Genomic DNA, 20,367 nt, shown 5'->3' on the forward strand with positions numbered 1-20,367 from the left:
TATTCTTTTGTGCAATTATTTTTAAACGTAGCCTTGTCTGAAAAAATCTGCGCAAAGCTGCAGGCTTGTCAGAAAACGCTGGAGAAATTATTTTAAACCCCGAGTCCGTTAGACAGTTTGCGCTCAAGTCACACTCCATTGTAAAAAAAAAACAGTTCTGTTCGTTTTGAAGACACCTTTTCGGATCTGTTTCTAATGCAATCATTTGTTTGTCTTGCACGCTGTTTCTTACTGACACGCATGGGAGCAACGCCGCTCACTATTGCGACGGTCAGCTTTAGATGTCGTCAGACCGGTAGGAGGGGCTAAGATGTTGCAATCATTCTCTGTACAGCATCATCAAGTTGGTTCGCTGTAACAGAGAAAGGATATTAGAAGTCGTCCCACAATTGAGATCACACAGTCGGACGGTCAGGCGGAGGGGGCTCGTCTGATTTGTATTCTTAACCCCAAAGGGACTGTACTTGTTATCCAAAGGATTTCATAACAGGTGACCTAAGGGAGCGCATTTGTTTTTCGTTCAACTTTTTGTCAGACTCTCCATTCTGATCCTGGCGCGTCCACGACTTTGGAGCCATTTACCTTCGCACCCACAAGTTTGCGTTTTCTTGCCTCACCATTACCTTGTCAGCACTGCAGTGTACAGGTCACCATCTACGTTTCGAATTTCACTCCGAGAGTAACAATCTTTGTATTATTTCGAGAGACCCCTCTTCAGTAATCACCACGACTTCAAGCAACAGAGCAGAGAACCCCACTAACTTGTTTTGGACACGCAAGCAGTCATTCAGCGGGAATATTGTGCTAGCCAGCCGGGGAACAAAGACGTCTGAAAGAACAGAAGTGAATACCGCTAACTTATTGCCGCCAACCTGACTGGTTTAGTAATCGACAAGGACTAATTTCTGTTTTGGATTAGAAAATAGACACGGCGTCGGAGTTTGTCTACAAACGCTCACTCTGAAGTTATCATCAAACAATACACAGCCAGTGGTGATCCCACAAGTTACTGTACGTTAAATGGCCAAGTAGTATGAAGATAGATTGGGGAGTCTCTTTAAACTTACGACCCAAGCTATCACTTCGTTAAGACAAATCCGTTATATTTTTGGAGCGGCCCTGGCAACCTTACTTAAAAACTTTTTGTTGGATATTTTTCCCAATATTTCGGCGTACCTGGCAGAGAATGAGCTTTTGACAAGTTGGCCCGAATTGAGCTGACTTGCCATTGTTCTCTGTTTTGGAGAGGAACGGATCCCTTTGTCTTCCTACTCAAGCGAGGTAAGAGTTGTCCACACTTGTAACATTAGTCATGCACTCTTGTGAGAGCCCGGCTTTTGTTTCATTGTCACCAGTATCTATATCGTTGTTCGTTCTGGCTTTTCTGTGGTTTATTTTACATATAGTTATAAAATACATTCGTTAGATTTCACAGGAACATTCTCAAACGTTTGGACTCGTAGCCTGCCACTCATAGTCACGCTGCGACCTCATCAAACTTGAATGCTGTGTTATATTAATTATTTCGAAACAATGTTTTTATCCTACATTAAATCAAATAGTTAAGAATAATTTATTTAATTTCCCGAATGGCTTATGCCCCTTTTTGCAAGGAGCTACATTTTAGCCAAACTCAACGATGTCATGCGGAGTCTTGCGTCATTTTTATGACGTCCCTTTTCATACTGTGTATATGACTCAGACAGACCAAGCAGCATTTCGAAACGGATGAACAGTAACTTGACTAATGGATGTATCGGCCTATGTTCAGCTGCAACCGCTTACACTAATAATTACAAATTGCAGTGGTTCATCAAGGGGTGGGTGGAATGCGTGTGTCAGATTGGTGAAGTGTGATGAAGATAATCAAGGGTCAGTTTATAAATGTATGGATGTGTGCTTTCTGCAGATGAGCGTAAACCTCACAACTCCCACTCTCCCTTTGCGCCTGAAACGAGTGGACTTTGAAGAACCTCACGACCCTGACGCCTTCAAATGCAAGCGCCCCAGACTGAGCCAGCCCCCCTCCCCTGGCCTTGCCCCCTGCCTCCGGCCCCTGTCTCAGAGCCATGGCCCCCCAGGCCCCGAAAAGCACTGCGTCTCCCACATCGGTCCCTACGTCCTGCTGGAGTTAACAGAAGGCACTCAGACCTACAGAGCTGTGCATCGCGTCACAGAGCAGGAGTACACCTGCAAGGTGAGCAGACGGCACAACTCTCAGCAACTATTTGCTGCTTGTTACTTGTTAGTCAGAGAGAGAGAGTTGATGGATGCACTGCCTCATATATTTCATATAAAAAAAAACAATCAATCAAAGGGACCACATGACCAAACTTTTTTTAAAGACTTAAGTAGAGAAACTTTCCTAACACCTGTGCACTGCCAAGAATGCCCACAGCTGTTGCAGTGGATAGTCACTATAGCTGTGCCTGTGGTCTCTGTATACACCTACAACAACCAAGGCTTGCAGTCACCAAAAGCTGTATGTTTATTAGAGTTTCTAAACATGGCACAAACAATGGAAAGGATGCGGAACACTCCCTTAAATGTAGAAGTGGCACAAACTGCCTACAGCCATCAATCTGCACCTTCTCATTCCGGTCATAGTCTCAACAGCACATAATGTCTCTGCGCACATTCACTGTCAACAGAGGAGTGTCTTGCCTTATTAGTCTTTCAGCGCTTTATTCAGTTATGCACATGGCATATTAGTACCAGTGCTATTGTTACTATAGAATTAAACCCATGACTGTAGCACCACAAGTGTCTTGCTCCATATATAGCATTTCCATATTGACCATAAAGCAAATGTATTTTTTCTCTGTAGGTGTTCTGTATGAGGAAATATCAGGAGCTTATTGCACCATACATGCGACTGTGTCCCCACGACAACATCTGCCGCATCTCAGAGATCATCACCGGCGAGCACAACGTCTACGTCTTCTTTGAGCGTAACTATGGCGACATGCACTCGTACGTGCGCACGTGCAAGCGGCTGCCGGAGGACGAGGCAGTGCGTCTGTTCTCCCAGATGGCCACGGCGGTCTCACACTGTCACGAACACGGCGTAGTGCTCAGAGACCTCAAACTGCGCAAGTTTGTCTTCACTGACCCCCAAAGGTTGGTTTGAGATTTGTCTGCTGATTATTTGTAAACAAGTTATCAAGTATTTGCTGGTTCACAATAACTTTTAGTGTCTGTCATAACGACATATAGTAGTTGTTGTAGTAGATAATCCTTACCTGAAGGTGCAGGAAGTGCTTGTCATTTCCTCTGTACTTGAAAAGACAATATTTTTAACTATTTTATAGAAAAAAACACTTGGAACAATTTGTTCCACTGAATGCTTGGACATTTCTTAGAATATATTATGTAGGGTTCAAAACACTCACTGTACTTTAGTTACACATTCTGCAAGTTCAGTGTTTGAGAGAGATTAGTCTCAGTCCAAGAGAGTGGGCCGAAAAGCTTTTTCATCAGTTCCGTGTGACCACTTCAAACAGAAGTTTTAATAACCATCCCTCTCCCTTTTCCCCCTCTCTTCAGAACCAAGCTGGTCCTGCAGAACCTGGAGGACTCGTGCCTGCTGCAGGGCGAGGACGACTCCCTGACGGACAAACACGGCTGCCCGGCCTACGTGGGGCCGGAGATCCTCAACTCGCGCCACTCGTACTCAGGGAAGGCGGCCGACGTGTGGAGCCTGGGCGTGGTCCTCTACACCATGCTGGTGGGCCGCTACCCCTTCCAGGACGTGGAGCCGGCCGCGCTCTTCAGCAAGATCCGCCGCGGCGCCTTCACCATCCCAGAGGCGCTCTCGGCACGCGCCCGCTCACTCGTCTGCTGCATGCTCCGCAAGGCGCCCGCCGAGAGGCTGGAGGCCTCCGACATCCTCGTGCACCCGTGGCTGCTGTGCGGGGGCGGTGGCGCAGCTCCCTCGGTGCCTCCTCACCTCAGCTCCAGGAACTGCGTTGACCAGGTGGTCCCCGACTCGGGGTGCGGCGAGGACAGCGGAGACTACCTTTGAAGAAAGAACTTGAAATGACTTAAAAAAAACCCACAAAAGACAGTCCTGTCCCTGCTGCTCTCCCCTAGCCTCAGAGGAGAATGACTTTGTAGTGTTCTCTCCCCTCGGCACCGGTCTCCTCTGGTGCTTCCCCTCCCGAGAGGGAACAAGGGAGGTGGGGGATTGCATCAGAGGCTATGTGAAGGTCAGGGCTAGAGAGAGGAGGAGGAGGAGGAGGAGGAGGAGGTGGATTCCTCAGCTCAGCCACTGCTGCACATCGCTCCGTGTCAGGCCGTGAGTGATGTGTGAGCTGGCCTGTCAGGTACTAAAGCTTTTTTTTTGGGGGGGGGGGGGGGGGTGATTGCAGGCAGCATCTGCAGCAGAGAAAAGAAAAGTGTTCCTGACTCGAGGCTGCCTGACCCATGCGTCCCCCACCCACCCCCCACACCACTAAAAAAAGTAGTTCAATATTTCACTTTTTATGACGTCTGTGTGCTAGTCAGAATAGGGTAGCCAAAAAAGGCTTCGGAACAAAACGAAAACAAAAAAGTCACTTGGCTGGTGTTCTGGTGCATGAGCAGCCACAGAAGCAGGTTTTCCAGACTTCAGTCGTAATCCACAGATGTTTTGTGAAAATGCATTACGTTCGGCAGTATTCTCACAGAGTTCTGAGAAGCTTTGATTTCATTGGTTGTTAAACACACTGAATTGTTAGTTAGTCTCAGTTTGACTCAGCTGTTAAAAAGAACTTGCAAAATCTGAGACAGCTGTCAGATACCTCCTTAAACTTGAATCCTGGAATACTTGATGCACAATTTGTGCCTTTTTTTTGTTATTATTGTTTGCGTTGTTTTACAGTTTACATAATTTGCAGTGGATACAAGTATCCGTATCTGACCAGTCAAAGTGCCTTTTTCAGTTGGATAGTTGACATTTATTTTTCCTCCTATTCACCTGTCTTGATGAATGGAGTGAAATACTTAACCAAAGACTGATCACTTTCCTCAGTCCCAACTCAGACTGACTTCAGTGTAGCTCTTTTGAAGATCTGTCTTTGTTTTTCCTTGTGAAGGGTTTAATTATAGTTCTGTATTCTTTTGAAAGTTAATATAATTCTGTATTCTGTACAAAACAAAACCTTTTTTTTTTATCTGAAGACTTTGTGATATTGTAGCCATTTTGGTGCGCATGATGACTTGCTCTCAGATTTGCTGTTCAATTCAGCAATGACTTGGGACTTACACTGTCTATTATGTATGCATAGTGGAAAAAGGGTTTCATCCCTCAAGGATACAGTGCTCTAGTTTTCCCCATTACAGCAACTTTCCATTGGTTGGTAAAATGGTGTAACTAGAATCTGTTCAGCAGAACAAAGGCATTACAGTACATTTGTTGTCTGTGGTGATGCCAGCATGCAACTCTTGAGCCCTTAAGATGTCCATTGAAACCATAAACCTTTTTTTTGAAACTGTAAATACTTTTGTTTTGTTTTCTAAAATCACAAAAACACTACATACTTTTGTTCCCCATGTTTCTTCAAGTGGATGTATTTTTAGGAAGAAAGGTATTTCATTAGTGCCAGTAAAATAAAAAAAATAAAAAATCAAATGCAGTACAAAAGTTTCATGCTCATTTTCTTTGGCAAGTGTGTTCTTGAGTAATCTAAATAAAGTGGTGTAGTGTGGCAAGACTGACCAGATATTTGAAATTTCCTGTAAGATCAAACAGGATCAATAGTTATCAAACCATTCCATGATCACATAGGAAGGATATGTAGTTCTTTTTGGCACAAAAAAACACATAATTGCCATGGATTATGTAACATCCTTTACATACATGATTATGCCATATAGTTGCCAAAAAGATTTGGAAGTACACACTGTTTACATGACTAAGCCTTATAGTTGCCAAAAAGATTTGGAAGTGCACACTGTTTCAGATGTGGACCGTAGTGGAGGACCCTAGACTTGGCCCAATATTGGGTTCAACCAGAGGCCAGTGAGTTGTTAATATTGTATTGGTGAGAGAGGGACCCAGACCCAGAGATGGGAAAGATGACCTCATCAGGGAGTTGAAATGGCAAATGTTGCCTCATAATCCTTTCCAAAGCTCTCTTGCTTCTGGCGTGGACAAATGCCTAAATACATGGCAATACTTTACACCTTGTCGAGAGGATACGTTTGCCTTGGGTCAAGACTTTAAAAGACGTGTTTAGGACACAAGTGCCTACTGAATCAACACACGGCCAAGCAAATTAATTTAATTTTTTATTACAGAACAAAAATATACAAATCCTTAAGACTTCACAAAAGCTGCCAGTATCATGAGGTGTTCAGTGTTGTTCTGAGACTATCTGCCAAACAAAAACTATTCTCTCTACCTTATGACCCTTTTTCACCCTTCTTTTCGAGGAGGGAGGTCTGCCCTGTACTCCTCTGGAGTCAGTTTATTATAAGTTATTAGGCAGTGTCGCTAAAATAAAATCAACGTTCATACTCTGAGTACTTTCTGACTTCTTCACAGGCGCCTGTTAGTCATAGATAACATCAAACAGAACACGTCTGTCAGTAGCGTTTAAAAAAGAACCCTCACTTCCACAAATACCTGCTAGATCACAAGAAGCTCAGTGGGATGCCAACACTCATCACTGCAGATGACAACAGAGGAATTCCAAAGCACCAAATCATGTCAGTGAAACATACGCTGCCAACCTCTTGTTTTTGGACATTTTGGAAGTAACAAAAAAAAAAAAAAAAAAAAAAAAAAAAACAGCCATGGCTATTTTCATTCTGTCAGGAAGCGTTTCAGACAATTCTCCAGAGAGAGGTGGGCGACAACGGTCGCCTGTTCCACAAACACCCACTCGGTGCCACAGAGCCTAAGAGTGACTAAAAACGAAACACCAACGGTGCTCAATTAATGCAGGGGGAATGTATGTCCACACCACAGAACTCAAATACTGAAGAGACCAGCACCTACACTAACCTACAAAGCTGGCCTCAAAGCTGATCAAAATGTTTTATCAGGGTGGAACTTGCAGCCCACAGACTGCCCAATTCACACTACTTGACAGGGTTGTGAAAACAGAGGCTAGCTTTGCGGAGAGCCGTGCTGTTTGCAACGCAGATCAAGATAAAATGCTGACAAGAAGGGGATAAGATGCTGACAGCACGCAGCTCCAGCAACAACCTTTCAGAGGCATCAACAAAGATGATGACTCTCCCACACACGCACACAACCAAGTTTTCATGTTGTGATGTAACAGTTGCCTAAAGCATCTGTTTGCTAAATATAATAATAAAAAAAACATAATGGCTATTGATAAACAGACACGCAAAAACAACAAAACAAGGAGATGATGAAACACTTTTCCAATATGAGAAAAAACACGGTTTTGCAGCTATACTGGACAAACAGTGTCAAACATCAGAAAATCCCTCTTGTTTGTGTCTCAATGGAATTAACATTATTGGGGGAAAAACAACCATAAGCTGTATACAGTTCAAAACAAACTTTTTCACAACCTGACACAGGGGGTAGGGATTAAAAAACATATCAAAACAAAACAAATAAAAAAGACAAATACCCTCTATGTATCCTTTTTCTTGGAACAGAATCAAAGAAAACATGAAAACATATCAGGAATTAAGGGCATCAAGAGAGACACTTTAAATACAGAACAATAAATACCACTCACACAGCTATAGGAGCTCTCTCTTGCTACAAACGCTTAACATAGAAGTATTGTATGCAAACACCACCTTCTTGTGAATACCATTTATAAGTTTAACATAATAGCTAAAAGCAACACATCTAAAAGCAAAACACCTTATTTAAAAAGATATGTGAATTAGGTTATATGAATTGCACGCAGGAGGCTTTGGTGTGTTGAGCACTGCCACAAGGTGGAAAGCATATGATGTAAACAAGCCGCTACGTGGAACCCTTAAGGTTTATTTAGTTTGTCCTAGAAGGAGAACTCCGACAGGTTTTAACAGGCTATCCTTTACAGGTTCTCCTGTATGGATAAGCTGAATATCCTTTAGCAATTCTAGACAGCACCTGTTTGTTTGTTGTTTTTCCACGATAGAGTGTGCTGAAAATAATGTCATTAAAGACAACATATTCAACATGATATTACTGCAGTAACATTTGAAACAGAACATGCATGTATAAGAACAACGGACATGAAAGAAAATAACACTAGTTGAAAAAAAAAACAGTACTGGTGCTCGAAAAGAACACTGATCAGTCAACTCAAAGCATCGCTTGATCATCAAATTCAGTTGCTGGTAGATTGTGCCCCCTTGTGGTGTCCAATAAAACTACACCGCCTGTTCCACCCCATCCGTAAATCTTTGGAATGGCAAAAATATTATGTTTGGATGACATACAAAACAAAAACAATAGTGCTGAAATCTGTCTAACACAGATGGGATAAAGGAGTAATGTAGCGTCCAAATCCATTTCTTTAAGAGGAATGTGCACATCCCACCCAAGACTGGGGTCGAGTGCAGGGCATAAAAACAAGAGGCTGTCAGAGAGAGCAAACATAGAATGTCCTCACCCTGACTTACGATACTACATGTTTTAATTACTCTATGCTATTAAACATGGGAGTCTAGGTGAGAAGTCAGTGTGGAGACAATCTCCCCTTTCTTCCAAAATACCCTCATAGATGTTTTGTCTACATACATGTCAGATATAAACATAAAACATAACACACAGCAAACAGCTGTGTGTATGCAGAATGGTGATAAAACAGAAGGGGGTCAGTAATCAGTACCCCAGAGAGACCCCCTTCTCACATACACACACACACACACCAAGTCAAGAGCTGCTTGCCATCTGGCTTACAGAGGAATCACAAGGACGAACGAAATCATGAGGGTGGCACTCAGGGTTGTGACCCAAATACTGAGTTGTGGAAGTGCAGAGGAATGGGATGGGGGACCGTCATTCCCAACTCTAGACATTATCTGCGGAGGCAGAAGGCGGCTTCAGCCTCATCCTCATCCTCACTGTGCACACACAGCTCCACACCTGCAAAACATAGGACTGTAGTTAACCCCACCACCGAGACAACACGGGCTGTTTCAACTACATGCTCAAATATTACTCAGGCACTGTGATTAGTTCCAGTCAAGCAAACAAATACAAAAAAACAATAACAGAGTTTTACAGTGTTATAAACAGTGGGGTATTCCAGACTGTGCAACCCTCTCCTATCTCTGACAGCATGTTCAGACTTCACAGTGACCATACTGGCACACATCCCACAGGCTCAAGATGGTCCTCTGACTACCCACAGCTTACCACATGGGACAGACTGATAAAGAGCTCAGCAATAGAAGGGCTCGGTCTATGAATGCACAAGAATTGAGGCCCTTTACAAGCATGCAAACCACTCGCCCACCATGTCTCAAACAATTTACAAGACAACTACAGTGAGAGCTTGCATTCATACAGCCACGCGTGTTCCCTTCATGCACTTATTGAAAGATGCCAGTAAGATGGGTGTGTCCCCCTGTCTATTGGGATGAGCTATAGAACTGTTCTGAGGTATTTTAAATGGCTCCTCCTAATCCGTTTCTGAATTGATTTCTAGGGTGCTAATGCTTCAGAATGTCCGTGGGTCAAAATACATTTCTGAGTGGATCACCATGTAGATTATAAGCATTGTAAGAAGATCATAAGAAAACATGGTGAAGCAGTGTTTTGAGGTCCTCCACAGCTGGTATCTCTGGTACCAACTCAAGCAGGAGACTGGATGTGACACTCACTTCAGTCAAATCAAACCGGAAAGTTTATGCTTTTATATTTCAACAATTGTACTACACCACACGTTTCACATCAGACAAATTAGGAGATTTGCTTTCACAGAGGAAGTGAGGATTCCAGTAGACTTGGAAGGAATGTGGTGAACATTAGTGGACGTCTCACCTCTCCTCATCCATGTTCTCCTCTTCCTCATAGTCTTCGTCCAGCTCTAGATCAAGATCGTTCCCGATCCCAGAATCTCGTGGAGCCATGAAGAGACTGCAGGACACAAACACACGGGAAGAGAGTCAGGGTTAAAGTCAGAAACTGACACTGTCATGAGTTTATGTTGTGTTACCACAATAAGTGTAAGTGCATAAACTGAATATTGCAGAGCATCATTAATGAAGCTTGAATTTCCCTGGTCATAAAATAGCCATGTGAGACCCATGCCCTTTCACAGAACGCTCTGTTACAACATTGTATTTACGGTATAATGCCACTACTGACTTTGACAGTAACATACAGGTTTTTGGTCAAACATTGTGTATAACAGTAACTTCTACTGGTCCATATATTTTTACTCTGGTTAGCACTTGCATGTCTCTTGAAGACAAAGCCTAAACTGAGCATCATTTTTACCAAAAAGCAGCGTGTACCTGACTGAGCGGCAGGTGAAGAACACAATCCTCTTCAGTTTCTTGTTGTAGAAGAAGTAGTTGAAGGACCACAGGTTGCCCTCTTCACCGTAAGGGTCTGAGTCCAAGTCTGGGTTATAGCTGTCAGGACACAGATAAACAGTCCTTAACAGTGTCATGTAAAGAAATGCAAAGGAAAATAATGGCTATTCTGAAGGCTAAAAATGCATTCAAATTTGTCCTTTCAATACAACTGCATAAACCATACCTGTAAATGTCACACTCAGAGAGGCAGATCTCTGTATCGATGGCCTCCCAGAGGAGAGGCTGCAGTCTGCTATAGGCCTCTCCTGCTGCTGCAGACAGACTGCTATTCACAGCATTAAACACCTGAAAGTACAAACACATCTTTTTATGTTATTTCACATTCACCAAGCACACGCTTACACCTTAATCTGAATTGTGTGCTCCCTGCGAAACAAACACATCACCTCAGTGAGACAGTGAGATGTCTGAGCATTGCTATTTGTTACTACAATGGTATAAATAATAAGCTACAATTCAACCTGTAGAGAATCTGTGATGTTACTGTGATACATTGGCATGCCGTTGAAATAGGCCTCAGTATTTTACTTATTGAGTGGTAATCATACCCAGTTCAGGCTGGGCTCTCTGCTGAAGTCGTGCCCTTTGGTCCGGCTAAAATCATAGTCTGGGCGGAAGGACTCATTAAGGGTGGCAATCAGGTAAAAGAGGGTTTTCCTACTGCACTTGTCAGACAGTGGACCTTCACCTTCATCTCCGCTCTGACTGTGGCTCAGTCTGTAAGGACACAAAACGTTACTGAAATTAAAATATTGTTTATAACTTCACTTCACAAATAGAATAAGTCTACTTAACAGAATAACTCTACTCTAAGCCAAAACCAATGTAATGTATGGTTCATTGATGCGTTGTTATGCTATTATAACAATATATTTGAATCCACTCACTTATTGGGACTAATGCCTGCGGTTTGAGGAGGTGACAGGGCCTCCAAAACGTGAGGAAGGCCCTCCTGACAGAATTGCTTGAACATCTGCTTGTCCTCTCCTGCCATTTTACAGGAGTAGCTCTCGATCCTGCAGAGCATACACATATTTGTGTGAAGGAAATAGTCCATAAGTTAAGTGTGATATTTTATTCTAATAGCTCAACAGGTATATCAAGCTGAGTTGGATCTAGCAGTGACATATCTGTGAACTCAACTCACCTTCCAATGATTTGACAGTCTCCCGTCTCAATTGTGAGCTGGGAATTGATGGCTTCAAAACTTGAATTCTCTAAAAGTTTCATTTTTCTTTTCAACCCGTCAAAAGACAACGTTGGAGTGAAACTCAACAGTCCTGAGTTACCTGTTGTGACTAGATAACTTAGCTAACACGACCTAGCTAACTGTCAGACCCCAAACAATAAAGGTTTACGTTGGTTGGCGGTAACGTTAGCTAATAATTGGCCTACTGACCTTTTGGTTACACCATCAACATAATAGGCACAGTAACTATCTCACAGGATAAATCTAACCAGCTAGCAATATCGCACAGACAATTTCAAGGAAGCATAGAAGTTACGCTTTCCAGACGTATCAACCTTTATGGAACTTGAATAAACAGTTATCTAGCTGCTAGCTAAGTTAGAACTAGCCCTACCCTATCCCAACAAACAAACCCTCCCCTTCAGCCGCGAACACAGCGGCCCGTCACAAACTCAACCTTCAACGACGCGAAGCAGTGCAAAATGCAAATCTCTTTGCAATGCGATTAAATTCAGATACACATAGAAGTATTCAAAACCTGTTAAATTAAGGACAATTTAAATGTATTTGTCTACCGCTTATTGCACTTCGATGTCTAATAAATATGTCTTCCTTTTTACTGTGGAATTTCCAATACCTGCAATTAAATAAGCTAAAGTTAATTGGAAAATTCTTCATCCCAGCTTTTAAAATCAGTACTTAAAAAGAACTTCGATACTTCTCTGAGTCTTTGTATTCGCAGATTGTTAGAATTTGTCTTAACCTAAACAGCGATCTATCTGACTTTTATCGTGAGAAACACTACTGCAACACAACGTCGTTCATTTCCGGAAGTAACTTCACAACATTGCTATCAAAATAAAAGCTACTTAGGTGTTCTTATGGAAAAGGATTTTTTCAAAGACCCAATTGATGCTCCATGATAGATCTCTATATATTTTGTAGTTGACAGGAGGTTGAAAAGGTTGAAAGAACAGCAAGTACCCAAAACCCAGGTAGCCTAATATTCTCTTTCTTCTCTTGATATGTGGATGGTTTAGGCTATACTTGTTTCATGCAGTTTAGGTCTAGCACTGATATCTTGCATTTATGGTCAGAGGAGTTCCAAATCTTTCTACTGAGCATTCACTTTTTGAGTGACTGACAGGAACAATAACTAAAACAGATGCAGCTCATGAGTAGGGATGTAGTGGTAAAATAAGAGGTGGGTAAACTATTTCTACAGAACAGAAATTTCAGGTAGCCTACTGTGCCATGCGGTATGGTTAAAAAAAAAAAAAAAAAAAAAAAAAGGCATTCAGAACATGTTTATTGATGGTGGAGGTTATTGTCCAATGTTTATAACAATATCAGTGGTATTAAAAGGTTCCTAGAGTGTACATAGTGTGAATGTGGATAATACAGTGTGATTTTTGAATGTTAAGAGTTGCAATTGGTGAATAAAGTCTTTTGAGAGTAAACTCTAATGAGAGGTGAAACTCTATTTCTGAAATATCAGAGGTGGATAAACTGCTTTTACTTGCGTTTAGCCTCCACTACATGGGACTGAGACAGGAAATGTAACATGGAACCAAAATGTGACAATAATATTCCACCTCCAAAGTGGGGAATGGCGGGAAAAGTTTGAGAACCACTGCTCTAGTGGATTATCATAGCATACGGTTGCAGTTTAAATTATTGTTGTATGGGGTGTGTGTGTGTGTGTGTGTGTGTGTGTGTGTGTGTGTGTTTCTATCTAGCTATCTATCTATCTATCTATCTATCTATCTATCTATTTTTTATATCTTTTTATCTATCTATTTATCTATCTATCTATTTATCTATCTGCCTATCTTTTGAAATTGAAAATGTGAAAAAACTGTATAGCGATTAATGAAATATAAATGAACCACACAATATGTTTTGTGAACCTAAATAACATGAGAAACTTCAAATGTTTTCATGTGTTACAAGACTATGATTATAGTGATTAAGGTAGCCTAATGACAAATAAGTGCATGAAAGTGCATTCATTCTAAAAAAATAAGTTAGTGTGTCAATTATTGATAGGTAGCCTATCAATATTGTTTATGTAGATGAGTCATTTCTAACTTCCTCCAGCTGAAAACAACTTTAGTTATGAAAAAAGTTACTAAAACTGTCACGACATCCGTTTCTGGTCATTATTGTGTATGATGTCACGTTGTTGTTTTGTTTATCGCATGACACTTCCTGATCGAAGAGATATTATATTCGCCACAGGGTGGCGCCTTAACAGCACGCCTGTGCCCCCAAAAAAAAAAAAAAAAGTAATAATAATAAGAAGAATAATAATTCTGAAGTTTGTTTTACAGGCTATTATCTTCCTAGAAGAAAATTCCCTGATTATAATTATGATCGTCATTATGTTAGTTGATAAATGCAAATTAGGCTACATGAGAATTAGATTGTCTGTCAGTGTCTTACCCGGTTTTATCACAAAATGTTAATCTCATTATTGCTCTGATATATCTAATATTTGATTATGTAGCTAGGCCTGATTAAAACGGACTGAGAATCTAGCACGAACACGCCACAAGCTCCAAACGCGAGAGAGCAAATACTTCCTGATGAACTTGTTTCACTTTTTATTTTGGTTACTCAGTTGAACTTCTTGAGACCATGAATAGGTAGCCTAACTGTAAGGATTGTGCCGTCTATCCACATCTGCACCAGTTTCACAGGTGAGGGTAACCTTTGGAACTCTGTTGTTCACTGAAGAATATATCTTGTATTTCCTTATTGTACCATGGGAAATACCCAAAAACAGTTTCGAGCGACTGTCATTGGAGGCTAAAGGCTATGTGTCGTAGGCTAGCCTTATTGCTACAGACCTTTCTGTGATCAACATTTTCAGTAGTATCTGCCTTAAACCTTTTCTCTGCTGAAAGGATGTTTCTCTAACTCCACTGTAGTTTTTTTTTTTAGGTTACTACAGTATTATTATTCATGTGAATGGCAGCCCCTGGAGTGACAGACGACTTGAAAGAGGGTAAGAAAACAACCAGCGTGTGTGTAATGTAGAATATAGGCTACATTTTGACATGTGTACTAGAAACAAAATACAGTAGCATAAGCCGACTATGCATGAGAAGATTATGTTGCGTATTGTCCAGGGGTGCTAAGCTAGTGTCTGATGATCTCAAAGAGAAAGTGAATTATGAATATCCTGTGTTGTCTCATCCAGCGGAGAACTTGGCTGTACAGCTGAGTGAGGCCATTAGTTGTGGTGAGAAAGATAAAGCCAAGCAATGTGCCGAGAAACTCGCTGCTTTATCCCTACCTGTGTCCATCAAGGTAGACCAGAAGGCTTACCCCCAAGACACGATCCGGTATGAAGCGCATGTCACAAGTATTTATCAAGTTTTTACTTCAAAGTTTTAAAACCGACTCTTTACTGATCCTGTACTTGTTCTGTTGTTGACCCTTAGTCTGAGAGTGGGGGTGGAGGATGCCCAGTTGGACTCCTACATCCCTATTACAATGATGATAACAGTTGGCATGACTATAGAGGAGCTGAAAACAAAGGTGAATTGTGTCTATTGCTTGTTTAACAGAGATCACTGTTGTGATAGAACAGTACAGACACAGACACCGCAACTTTGTTTATTTGAAAATATAGTTTAGTGAGCTGAATCATCCACAGCAGGCAATACAGTATGAATAGATACCTAATTGGGGACATGAATCTCATATTGTGTTGCATTCCAGGTGAAAAATGACTTTGGTTTCCACCCCTGTCTTCAAATCTGGGTCATCGGAAAGCGACTGGCGAAGGACACAGACACACTATACAGTCATGGGGTGAGCAAGGATGGAGACCAAGCCTTCCTCTTCATCAAGGATGCTAAGGCTGCCAATCTCAGCCGCGAGCAGCAAAAACAAGAGGAGCAGCACCAACAAATAGATGGTGAGACTCCTGTGTTAGTTTTGATCATTTCATAATAATTGATATGTAACGACAATGAATGTGTACATGAACTGCATTTATATAGCGCTTTCTGCTCCTCCAAGGCGAGCATTCATAGCGCTGTTCAATTTCATGCCACACATTCACCCATTTACTCACACACTCACACACTGATGGTGGAGGCTGCCATGCAAGGCACCAACCTCCACATTGGGAGCAGTTTGGGGTTCAGTGTCTTACTCAAGGACACCTCGGTACGGCAGGGTCAGGAGGAGTCGGACACAAACAGGCAGCCGGTTACTGGACGACTCCTCTCCCTCCTGAGCCACTACCACAGTGTAATAACAATGCATGCATGAAAGTGGATGCACATTCTGTGATCTATGATTTCAGTTAAGGTTAGCGTGGGATTGTTCTTCATTGTAGATTATTAACACACATCTAAAAAGAATACTCATTATGTGTTGTCTCTTAATGATATAAACCAATAGAGAAATAAAGGAGGGCAATATCAGAGTTATGTGTGGCATGTGTTAAATGCCTGTGCTATGCTTTCGTAGATATCATTGTAACCATGGCAATGAGCTCACTGGAACCCAGGGGAACAGGTCCTCCTGTGGCCACCAAAGCCAAGCCACGCCCACCCCTGCTTCCGAAGCCACAGGTATGGCTGTGACACTCTCACACACATGCATACACACACAAGCACACTACACACACACACACACACACACACACACACACACACTGAACTTTCATATATTAGGAAATTCATTAGGAAATATATGTCTAATGAGATACGGTATTAGTCATATGACCACCACTGATTTGACTGATTTCCATGTGTGCATGTGTGTGATTGAACAGATTGGCTGGTCGTGTCCAATGTGCACACTTGTGAACAAGCCCACCCGGCCTGGCTGTGAAATGTGTGGTTGTGAAAGACCTGCAGGCTACAAAGTGCCAGCCTCGTATAACCCTGACCAGGATGAGCTTCTCCGAATACAGTTAGAACAGGAGGCCAATCTGCAATACCAGAAGGTAAACAAACAAAGCTTTTCGATACACATTCAAAATACTCTTCTGTTTCACTCTACTGCAGAATTGGTTGTTGTTGTTGTGTCTGTCTGTCTGTCTGTGTCTGTGTGTTTGTGTGTCTGTGTGTGCGATTCCAGCGCTAAGCCCTAGATGACAAAAAAAAATCCAATTTCTTTCATCATCAGTTTCAGAGTGTATGAGTTGTTTTCTATGCCTCTATGGGACAGGTCATGGAGGAGCAGCGAGCAAGGAACTTTGGCATTTACGTTGAAACAGATGCGCGTAATCTCATAGACAACAATGAGGAACTAGAGTGTCCTATCTGCTTCACCACCATAGAACCAGGAGAGGGTGCTGTGTTGAGAGAGTGCCTGCATGGCTTCTGCAAGTATGGAAAATCTGAAGCCATTGTTATTGTGAAAAATGCGGGCCTCCCCACGTCTTCAAGAGGCATTTCTTTGAGACTGCTGTCTTTCTTGCTCCACAGAGACTGTCTGAAAGGAACCATCATCAACAACATGGATGCTGAGGTGAAGTGCCCTTACGTATGTGACGACTACTCATGTGACTACAAACTACAAGACAGAGAGATACTTTCGGTAAGCTTTATTTTTCACACTATATTCAAATCAAATAAGTTACTTCTCACAGGTAATTTTGAGGGTAATCTATTGGGGTAATAGATTGTATTAGATTGGCAGTTTGATAATGACACTCCTGAAAGTATTTGTGTAAATAAGTATAAGTAAGTAAATATATATACTATTTTGATCCTGTGAGGGAAATTTGGTCTCTGCATCTATCCCAATCTGTGAATTAGTGAAACACACACAGCACACAGAGAGGTGAAGCACACACTAATCCCGGCGCAGTGAGCTCCCTGCTACAGCGGCACTCGGGGATCAGTGAGGGGTTAGGTGCCTTGCTCAAGGGCACTTCAGACGTTGATGTGGGCATGGGAGAGCAGTGCTCAACCACTCCCCCCGCCCACATTTTTCCTACTGGTCAGGGATCGAAACGGCAACCCTACGGCTACAAGCCCCTAACCAGTAGGCCATGGCTGCCCACAATTGGCATTAATAAGGACAATTGACATTAATAACTGAGTGGGAAGGACCCTTTTGATGTAGCTGTAAAACTGTTTCTAAAGATTATTTCTAAAATGTATATTTTTGTTGGTATTTGGGGGTGGCCACTGCCCACATTAAGGGCTTGCTGTTTATCTAGTCATGTTGCTGATGTGTGAGTATGGTGTTCCAGCTGCTGTCTCAGGAGGAGTACCAGAAGTTCTTGGAGCTGAGGCTTAGCATTGCGGAGTCGCGCAGTGAGAACAGCTACCACTGCAAAACTCCTGACTGCGCCGGCTGGTGCATCTACGAGGATGACATCAACGAGTTTCCGTGTCAGCTCTGTGAGGAGACCAACTGCCTCCTCTGCAAGGTTTGCTCACTGTTCCATCCACTGTATGATCACTTTATCTGGCTGAGTGGGATCTAGAGCCATTGCAGGGTTTGTTGGCTTGTAGGCTTGGGTCTTATGAGTTTTCTTTATCTTTAGATAGATAGCCTTGAACATCTGTGACTCCCTGTTACCAGAACACCTGCAAGATGTACCTTGTGTAAGACTGTCAGATGGGCCATTCAATCAGCCACTAAACCATTCAATCATCTTTGATTAAGTCCGAGACTAACTTGTTTAGATAAAGAAGATATCAGTGTTTTTGTTACTTACCAAGTAACAAATATACAATGTTTTCAACCCTGACATCAACTGCTGTGGTATAAACCCCTTTGTTTGCTCCTGTTTGGCATCATTATTTATCTCAAGCTTGATGGAATGGGGAGATCTGCTTTGCAAGACTTTGCAAGCTTGATCTGGTGTTTATCGTAAATATAGTGTGATAAGTGTTGATAACACGAGTTGGTCTTGCCTCAGGCCATTCACAAAGACATGGACTGCAAGCAGTATCAAGACGATCTTCGCATTCGAGCTGAAAATGACATTGCAGCCAAACAGACAGCTGACACTCTTGAGGTATGAAGCACACCATATCCTGGGCTATAGGTGATCAATAAGGAAATCCACATCTTTATCTTGTCTGTGTTAATGTTATAAGGTAGGCATGTTTTCCTTTTCCAGGCCATGCTACAGAATGGGGAAGCCATGCACTGCCCCAAATGCAAAGTGATTGTGCAGAAGAAGGATGGCTGTGACTGGATATGTTGTATCATGTGCAAAACTGAGATCTGCTGGGTCACAAAGCAGGCGCGCTGGGGTCCAAACGTAAGAGATGGACACACACACACACACACACACACACACACACACATATACTCACACACACAAACACACATGCACACACACAGACACACTCACATACACACATACACACACAAACGCACACACACACAAACACATATACTGTATGAATATACATATACATACCCACAATCTCTAAGGGCCCTGTTTTCATTGATAAGCAAAGGCTGGAAAAGTTAGGATCTTGCTCATGATGATTTGGATGCAAAATGATTTGGCAAAGTTATTACCAGTACATAAACCTTAATTAATTTTTTCTCATTGCCTGACTTTGCTTGTCGTTGCCCATCAATGAAATATGGGCCCTACAGCATATTCCAGTGATTCCAATTCATGGGAGGTATTCTGTGCCGCTTTTGACCGCTTTCATGAATCAATAACTACTGTAGACATGTAAACATGAGTCAGTTGTATGCTTCTGTCCCTTCATCCGCAGGGCTCCGGGGACACAACAGGAGGCTGCAGGTGCAGAGTGAATGCTGTGCTCTGCCATCCCAACTGCAACAACTGCCATTAATCCACCCGCGCTCATCTCCATGCACACTACTGCAGGGCCGTAGCAAGGGGTTAGGTGGAAGCGGGCCATTTTACCTTCCCTCAATTAGCCTACTGTACGTAGCATCCCCAAAATCTGTGACTGTGACTTATTTTTTAATCAAGGGAAACCACAACCTCCAGTTGTGACTCCTCAGGAATACAGAATGATTCTTTGGTCGAAATCGGATCCAACCAAACAGTGATTCAACGATGAAGAGTTGAACGAGGTTTCTGAGAACCGAGAGAGCATAGGGTGCACAAAGTGCTGACACATAGTGCATTACAGTATCAACTACTCTAAGAAGACGGTCCCAATAAGAACACTACAGGACTTGGTAAAGGGCTGTCGTTGTACAACACCTCGGAGACTTACAACACTTTCAGTGCATGACACCAAAGAAACGTTTACCTTTAGCAAGAGAATATTTCGACACATTGAAAGACACATAAGTGCCCTTTCTTTAAACACTTCCACTCCACTTTTATGGGATTCAAATGAGTGTGACTTTTAGCGATGAGATTAGGTTTCATTTAAAGGAATTATCCGGAGTAAAATGCAAGAGTAATGTTGTTTGGAACTGTAGAAGAGGTATAAAAATAGTGTTTTGTAGCGGCGAAATGACTTGCCCTGGTCACTTCCAGGCTAACGAGTTTTGACTAAAAACAGTAAAATCGAACTTTCTCAAAACACATCCGAATGACATGATTTTGATGTCAACTCAACGTATGTACTCCCAATCATCCGTAAATTGATCTAAAGTGTATTTTACTCCGGATAATTCCTTTAACTCTACAGGCAGAAACATTGTAGCATTTATGAAGAGATTCTGCTGTTGTGTTATTTTTCTGT

At 42.2% G+C, this 20,367-nt stretch overlaps 3 protein-coding genes across 5 annotated transcripts; 2 read left to right on the forward strand and 1 right to left on the reverse strand.

Moving 5' to 3' along the window:
• Nucleotides 1-301: 301 nt before the first annotated feature.
• Nucleotides 302-5,618, forward strand: trib3 (tribbles pseudokinase 3). Its single transcript, XM_048254395.1, has 4 exons — nt 302-1,281; nt 1,910-2,197; nt 2,828-3,120; nt 3,547-5,618. The coding sequence occupies exons 2-4, from the start codon at nt 1,910-1,912 to the stop codon at nt 4,022-4,024; spliced, it is 1,059 nt and encodes a 352-aa protein (XP_048110352.1). The 5' UTR covers nt 302-1,281; the 3' UTR covers nt 4,025-5,618.
• A 3,187-nt stretch (nt 5,619-8,805) lies between these two features.
• maf1a (MAF1 homolog, negative regulator of RNA polymerase III a) lies at nt 8,806-12,551 on the reverse strand. Its single transcript, XM_048254396.1, has 7 exons — nt 11,654-12,551; nt 11,394-11,522; nt 11,055-11,223; nt 10,670-10,791; nt 10,423-10,542; nt 9,947-10,042; nt 8,806-9,046 (listed from the first exon to the last, which is right to left on the reverse strand). Exons 1-7 carry the CDS (start codon nt 11,734-11,736, stop codon nt 9,022-9,024), a joined length of 744 nt encoding a protein of 247 aa, XP_048110353.1. The 5' UTR covers nt 11,737-12,551; the 3' UTR covers nt 8,806-9,021.
• A 1,506-nt stretch (nt 12,552-14,057) lies between these two features.
• Nucleotides 14,058-20,146, forward strand: rbck1 (RanBP-type and C3HC4-type zinc finger containing 1). 3 transcript variants are annotated; one of them, XM_048254990.1, is made up of 13 exons: nt 14,064-14,397; nt 14,629-14,705; nt 14,901-15,045; nt 15,145-15,241; nt 15,425-15,623; nt 16,184-16,287; nt 16,491-16,664; nt 16,889-17,049; nt 17,149-17,260; nt 17,922-18,101; nt 18,597-18,695; nt 18,801-18,944; nt 19,417-20,146. In XM_048254990.1, the coding sequence occupies exons 2-13, from the start codon at nt 14,669-14,671 to the stop codon at nt 19,495-19,497; spliced, it is 1,533 nt and encodes a 510-aa protein (XP_048110947.1). In that variant the 5' UTR covers nt 14,064-14,397; nt 14,629-14,668; the 3' UTR covers nt 19,498-20,146. The 3 variants fall into 3 exon arrangements, with proteins under 3 accessions (XP_048110945.1, XP_048110946.1, XP_048110947.1); XM_048254988.1 differs by having other exon boundaries at nt 14,058-14,397; nt 16,889-17,260; XM_048254989.1 differs by having other exon boundaries at nt 14,058-14,397; nt 14,642-14,705; nt 16,889-17,260.
• Nucleotides 20,147-20,367: the final 221 nt, after the last annotated feature.

This window comes from Alosa alosa, chromosome 10 (assembly GCF_017589495.1).
Source record: "Alosa alosa isolate M-15738 ecotype Scorff River chromosome 10, AALO_Geno_1.1, whole genome shotgun sequence".
Classification (NCBI taxonomy): domain Eukaryota; kingdom Metazoa; phylum Chordata; class Actinopteri; order Clupeiformes; family Clupeidae; genus Alosa; species Alosa alosa.

Excerpts from the sequence above, each read along its gene's own strand:
- maf1a (XM_048254396.1), bottom strand. The coding sequence starts at position 11,736 with ATGAAACTTTTAGAGAATTCAAGTTTTGAAGCCATCAATTCCCAGCTC. Across the intron at positions 10,543-10,669 it reads TCTGAGTGTGACATTTACAG|CTATAACCCAGACTTGGACT; the intron begins GTATGGTTTATG and ends GTGTCCTGACAG. Across the intron at positions 10,043-10,422 it reads TTCACCTGCCGCTCAGTCAG|TCTCTTCATGGCTCCACGAG; the intron begins GTACACGCTGCT and ends TGTGTCCTGCAG.
- rbck1 (XM_048254988.1), top strand. The coding sequence starts at position 14,669 with ATGGCAGCCCCTGGAGTGACAGACGACTTGAAAGAGG. Across the intron at positions 16,288-16,490 it reads CCCTGCTTCCGAAGCCACAG|ATTGGCTGGTCGTGTCCAAT; the intron begins GTATGGCTGTGA and ends GTGATTGAACAG. Across the intron at positions 18,696-18,800 it reads AGACAGCTGACACTCTTGAG|GCCATGCTACAGAATGGGGA; the intron begins GTATGAAGCACA and ends TTCCTTTTCCAG.
- trib3 (XM_048254395.1), top strand. The coding sequence starts at position 1,910 with ATGAGCGTAAACCTCACAACTCCCACTCTCCCTTTGCGCCTGAAACGA. Across the intron at positions 2,198-2,827 it reads AGCAGGAGTACACCTGCAAG|GTGTTCTGTATGAGGAAATA; the intron begins GTGAGCAGACGG and ends TTTTCTCTGTAG. Across the intron at positions 3,121-3,546 it reads GTCTTCACTGACCCCCAAAG|AACCAAGCTGGTCCTGCAGA; the intron begins GTTGGTTTGAGA and ends CCCTCTCTTCAG.